The 6513-nt window shown below is 45.3% G+C and overlaps 1 protein-coding gene across 1 annotated transcript in view; it reads right to left on the bottom strand.

The window, feature by feature from the left end:
* Nucleotides 1–489: 489 nt before the first annotated feature.
* The window catches only part of LOC129733974 (uncharacterized), a 111868-nt gene continuing 105844 nt past the window's right edge, over nt 490–6513 (bottom strand). Inside the window, exons 4-7 of the mRNA XM_055695630.1 lie at nt 3989–4878; nt 2113–3927; nt 1324–2055; nt 490–1270 (exon numbers count right to left, since the gene is read on the bottom strand). Coding sequence (XP_055551605.1) covers nt 848–1270; nt 1324–2055; nt 2113–3927; nt 3989–4780 — 3762 coding nt within the window. The 5' untranslated portion in view covers nt 4781–4878 and the 3' untranslated portion in view covers nt 490–847. The remainder of the gene's footprint in view (nt 1271–1323; nt 2056–2112; nt 3928–3988; nt 4879–6513) is intronic.

The raw sequence follows: 6513 nt of genomic DNA, 5'->3' as shown, positions 1-6513 counted from the left end.
TCTTTACCCAGCATCAAATCGTTGGTGAATTTCGGGTATTAATGTGCTGATTTATTTCCTCTTCACAGAACTCAAAGCAGCGTCCGATTTAGTAAAGCATCTTGTTCGATACCAATGTCGTAACCTTTTTTGATTCAGAACGTGGGAGAAAATTTTTGATTTAGATTTACTGCCGCGCATAGCTTGTCAGTCCCACCTGCGTTTTCAGTAAGCCGAGAAAAACGCGTTTTTATATGATTTTATAACATTGCTTCTTACGAGATGGGACAAAATGTTTGGTGTCCAGCAGTTTTTAAGAACTAAGTTGTTTAGCTCATCCATTGTTACGAAACTATGCATTGCTAGCTACTATTTACGCGTAATAATTCAATTTTACTGAAATTGCAAATGGGACTGACTTACTATGCGCGGCAGTTTAGCTGTCTTGATTTTCGAGTAGAACGATGCTGTCATCACCAATTTCGCCCCATTTCACTTCGCAATCGCAACTTGAAGAACTGAACATTTTATTTATTGAACCTTCTCTTTCACGGATGTTAGTGAACCTTATATACTAAATAACATGCAGCTCGATGTTAATTGAAGGAAAAATAATCATATTTATTGTGGATAATTGATTCGGTTAAAAAAAGAAACAAATATAACCAAAACGCGTCCTCCGCGACACGTTTCGCTTCGCTTAGCCTACGTATGAATATAGATCCTCGCGAGTAGCTAAAGGCTGAGTACGTTGTGGGCTTCGAATGTTTGAGCTTTGCCGGAATAGATTTTGTCTAATAAAATAACTGCAACAACACACACATTCTCGATGACTAGATGGGCCGTTGCTTTCGATCCTGGTGCTCCCTCATTTCTTCAGTGCACCATAACTTTTACTGCTCTTGGCCTGGATGATCCGCGAGATGTACGGTGTCCGGGTGTCGATGTACCCTAGGCTACTATCCACGTCATCGTCCTCGTCCCGGTCGTCATTATCTGCGACACCGCCATTGGAGTTGTTGTGCATTTTACCGACATCGTCTTCTTCATCGTCGTCATCGTCACTATTGAAATCCTCATTCAGATGCTCCCCACCACCACCACCACTACCGCCGGAGTACTTCCGCTCTAGTCCCCCGTGGAAGCGTGATTGACTCAGCCGGCGTGATTGGCCATTCATGTAGGGCGCCCGCTCCGAAGCCGATTCTTTCTTCCGGTACAGACCGTTTGTTTTGGGCGGCTGGGGCGTCTGATCCACGTCCAGTTCGTTTCGCTTGTTTATCTCGATAGCCTTAATAAATTCAAGATTAAAAGTAGTTGGTTAAATTGAAACAGAAAAATTACCTCATCCTCCTCGTTGCCATCGTACGTCTGACCGGACTCCTCCATCGTAAACAATCGCAGCTGATGCCGGATGGAGGCCTTCTCGCGGGCTCGCTTCTTCTGGAACTCTTCCTCGACTCGTCGCATCGCTTCCAATTCGCTCAGTCGCATCGCTTCTTTGATTTCTGCCTCGCGGGATAGCTTCTCCGCTACTCGCCGTTTCTCGATCTGCCGGATCGTACTCTGGAAGGTGAACCGATGGTTCTTGCGGTGGCTAATTTTTACCGGAAAACTTTCTTCCGGATCGGGCACCGGATCCTGCATGTTTTGCTTGCTTTCCCTTCGCTTCTCCGAGTGAAATTTGCTACTAGTGACGGGTGGCGTTTCTGCTGGCACGCTATTGTTGTTCTGGTCGTTTTTGCCATTTGTTAACATCACTTTGGTTGCATCCTTCGGCAGGTACATCATGTGCTTTCCACTTACAACGTAGGAAATAGCGGAATGCTTTGCCGGTTTTCCGAATTGTGTTTCTTCCTTCTTCAGTCCGTTGGCCGGGGTTTCCGGAGGCGACTGTTTGGGAGTTGTTGGACTGAGCTGGCGTTTTTCGTACGGCTTAGTGACTGCCGGAGACTCCAGCCGGGAGAGGAACCAATTATCGCCACTCTCCAGTGGACTGACGTCCGCATCGCTCGTGAACGCATCCGACACAGATTTGCGCAATTTTTGCAGACTGTTAAACATTTGTTTCTCAGCCTGACAAAATGGAAGAAAAAGTTAATAAATCTACTAGGTTGTTGTTATAGAATTTACCTTTTCACTGTTTCCTGTTCCTGCGTATATCGATAGGTGCGTTTCACGTGGCAACGATAGACTGAACAAGTGTCCCTTGCTGGAGAAATCATTCGGTCCGCTGCTAAGCGGAGTTTCCTCGATCAGCTGCCGATTGTCGCTGCTCCCGGTCGTGTCATCGTCATCCTCCAAATCCTGCTGCGGCGTCCACGGTTGTAATCGGAGCGCACTCGCGGACCAGGCGTTATTCGTGGTGTCATCCACTGGGGAACTTTCCGGAGAATCGCGTTCCTTGCTCGAAGTGTGCATCTGCGTTTCTCCAATATCAGGAAGTCCGGCATCGCCCGAAATGCCACTATCCCCACTTTTGTTGTCCTGTAGTCCAGGAATAGGTTCACGATAGATGCGCTCGATTCGGTCTTCGGCAGCCGCATCGACGGTCTCCAAGCTGCGTAACATGGTTTTCTTTTCCACAAATGGGAACAGCTCTGTGGCATCTCTACCAAAATCATCCTCGGTGGTCAACAGCCGCCAGGCGGCAGCAGGACTGAAGCGTGGAATTTCAAACTGTTTGCGGGGAAGCGTTGGCCGAAGTTTGAGTGAAATTTCCTGCCCTTCGGAGTCGACATCACCGGAGTTGGTTCGGATGTCAACCTCAGAGGAGGCTGCCGAATCCGAGCCGGATGCATGAAACTTGGAGCCATTCAGTAGGCTAGCGGCGAAGCGATCGATTGCATCCAGCTGCGTTTTGTCCATTTCCGGATCTTCGGGCTCATCAAGCAACCGAACGCGATCGTCTTCCATGGATTCGGGATCCGAATCAACGCGAGTTTCGATCATTCTGGCCTTCGTTAGAACAGTCGGGGAGATTTTTGATTCCTTCTTAGAAGGATCAGCGGACGTGGTCATGCCGAAGTAGAAGCTGCTCTTCGGTAGCGGTGGAGGTGGAGGTGGCGGGCTAATGGAAGTCATCTCCCGCTCTGGGTCCGACTTTGGTTCCACTGCTATGATGAGACTGTTTTTCTGCTGTTCCGACTTGGCGATTGGTTTCGAGTCGGCACTCTTGCGCGGACCCAGTTGAGCTTTCGGCTGCGATTGCTGACTGGGATTCGAGCTGCTCGCAGCGAGGGTGGACTTTTTCCTGGTTGCCTGTTGGAGTTCTTTCTGGAAGTCGGTCATCGGGGGTACAACCGGTGACGATTGCGATTGCTTGCGTTTCTCCTCTTGGATTTTAGGCTTAATTTTGGGTTCTGCCGAAGCAACTCTGTGCAGTTGTTGTTTCTGCTGCTGCTGCTGCTGTTTTTGCAGTTGTTGTTGTTGCTGTTGCTCCTGTTGATCTTTCTCCAGCAAAGATTTGACGATGGATTTTCGTCGTGAAATCGGCGGCGACATAGTCGGCTTGATTTCTGGCACATGTTCTGTTCGGAGCACACGATCACGCTCGAGTACCCCAATGTCGAAGGTTTTTTCCCGCCGGAAAAACGACGTTGGGTTCAGCCGGGATTTGGGTTTGTCCAGGGTGCCTATACTGTAATCCGGTTCCTTGCGGCCGGTCGGTCTATTATAGGCACTGCTGCTGTTCGTTGGCGTGACTTGAAGTTTCAAGCCGGCGTTTGGTTGAGTATTTTTCGAGTATTTTGCGTCGGAAGCTTCCGGCAGTTTGGCGATGTTGAGGTTTTTCTTCGTTTCGGCACGCGTCTTGAAGAGGCGTAACTTGCGGCTTGGATTGTTGCTGTTGCTGTCCGATGATGGCAGCGTTGAGGAAGCATCCGAGTTGGTTTTCCGCAATGGCGAGTAGGCTATAATGCGTTGCTTCTCAATGAGCTCTGGTTCGCGCTGCGAAATAAATCCGTAATTAGTAAATGTCATCAGAAAAAAAACTCATTCAAAAACTTACTTTCTCTATAACCACCGGTGGAACCGGCGCTTTCTTTTTGTTCTTTCCCTTGATAATTTTCGACTGAACCGGTTTACTGTTTCGGTGTCCCTGAGCGGCACCGCCGTTCATATTTTCATCCTGCTGATCATTTCCACCCCCGGCAACTCTAAGATCCGGTTCCGATCCAAAACGTTTCGCATTCAGTGTCCCATGTTCGAAGCTTTGCTTTCTCTGGTTGGGTGCGAAACCTCGCGGCCTCGAGGGAGAATTTTCGAAGTCCCGTCGGCTCTGAGAAACCATCATGTTGACCTGCGTCCGCGAGCGGGTCATAAGTACGTGCGACGGCAACGAGTTCAGCAGTCCATTCTCAACCGATTCGTCGAAGCTATCCTGATGCTGCTGATGTTGCTGGTACGTTGGTGACGAGATGCTCTTCGAGCGTTGTAGATTGTTATTCTTGCTTATGGTGCCTCCGGCATGCAGAATATTCCCATTGTTGGTAGGTCGCAATTTCGCAACCCTGCCGGGAATATCGGGAAGAACCTTCATCGGCGGTGGTAGACTCGGTCCACTACTGGTGGACTCGCGATGTCCCAGTGGTTCATGGTTGTGGCGATTGTCGAACGTCCGATGACCGCCGCCGCCACCACCGCGAAGTTCTCGCTGATAGGACTCCAACCAACCGGGCGGGGCTCCGCGATGGCCATTTCGGAGCATATCATGATACCGCTGGTGCTGGTTGTGGTACTGAGTGTGATGATAGGCATCGTCGTACCCGGGTAAACCGTTCATGCTACCCGAGTTACCCATTTTTGAAGGCCTTCGAAATCTACCGTGTGATTCGTGTGTTTTTAAAATCTGCTTTTATGTTTCACAGCTGTATCACTTGTACAGTCAGTTCATTCAATCTGTAATTATAGCATACAAAAAAAAAAGGCAAAGTGAAAATGTTGTGAAATTTCCCTTCAAATTAACGTATGATTTAATGAAGAGATGGATTCTGTAGAGCCACTAGTAGACGAGTAAACCCCACGTGCTTTCCGTCACAGCGTACTGTGATCGAAAAATGATTGCGTGTGCAATTACCGTTTGGTAACGATTGAAAAAGATTGGCATTATTAACACCTAGTTTTCAGACACTCTCCTCCTTGGGCGATCATCAACAATTATTAAGCGGCAGACGCCGCCAATAATTCACCCGTGGTGTACCATCGCCGGATAACAATTGCGCTTTCGTTTTATCTGCGTGAGGTCGAGGTGGTAACGAGATAACAAAAGAGGGTTTTTACCACTGCCACTATCAGAGAGACTGTTATTCAAAGGAAAAAAAGGTAGCTCTTGAGTCTTGGGCTCTCTTTGCCTTCAGTATGTGAATAGTTACAGATTAGCGTTGTTTTTGCTACAATTATTAAAATTGTGGCAAAAAGGCGGATTCCTTCTCACTCTGAGGTTTTCTAAGTGATTACCGCCTATTGTTTTGCATAGCTCTTTGCTGTAATTTTTTATATATTTTGTATTGATTTGCGGCATTATGTGCTAATTTTTAGATTACATTTTTTTTTTCGATTTTCAATGTACTTTTATTATGTATAATATTTACAATTTTTCTGAGAGTTTTTAGAAACAGTTTTATCTCTTTTTTGACACATTATAAATGCGTTTTATTTCCTTTTTAACACGTAACTGACACGGCTTCAACGTTTTGCATCATTTTATAAGATTTATTGACACTTTGACTCTTTTTAACGTTCTACACTTACCACAAAAGATCAAAATAATGGTCGCAGTGGTCCAAATCTTACAAAAAAAAGTTCTACACTTTCGACACATTTTTTACGAGTTCTTGACATCTTTTTGGTATTTTTTTTTTCGACAATTTTGATAATACTTCGATTTGCCGTTTTCTGTTATTATTTACTGGTGAGTACAACCGTTTTCTGTATGTTTTGATATATTTCTTGACACATTACAAATATTTTAAAAACGTTTTCAACAAGTTTTTGAATCATCTCTGTAGTTTTTTCAAGGAAACACGTTTTGGGTACGTGTTTTAGTATGTTTGTCTTTTTTGGATTATTTTATCAATTGAATCCTGGTTTTTGAGGTTGAATGTTAAGAAACGTAAATGTTCGACTGTTCAATTTACAACATTTTACCCATATTTGTAACCCAATTCTGTCATGTTATCAACCATGGAAACATTTTAAGCACGGTTTTGATGCCCCTTGACGCATTTAAGAATGTTTTTATCGACACGTTCCTGTCAGATTTTAAGCTTGACGCTTCATGGCTTAACCATTTTTGAACATTTTGTCAAAAATTTAGTTTGACGAGTTTTACAAACGTATTTAAACTTAACGCATATCTGGCGCAATTCTATAACACGCGTTTGACATGTTTTGAACACGATGTATTTCAAACGTTTTATTGAATGTTTTTAGCACTGCCATGTCAATTTTGTTGATATCAGAGAAAGGCATTTCGTGTGACAAAAGGAGATTTTTTTTTCGGATGAGAGGAATAAATTAGCAAAATTTTATGCC

This window comes from Wyeomyia smithii, chromosome 1 (assembly GCF_029784165.1).
Source record: "Wyeomyia smithii strain HCP4-BCI-WySm-NY-G18 chromosome 1, ASM2978416v1, whole genome shotgun sequence".
Classification (NCBI taxonomy): domain Eukaryota; kingdom Metazoa; phylum Arthropoda; class Insecta; order Diptera; family Culicidae; genus Wyeomyia; species Wyeomyia smithii.
This window is presented reverse-complemented; position numbering and strand designations above follow the sequence as displayed.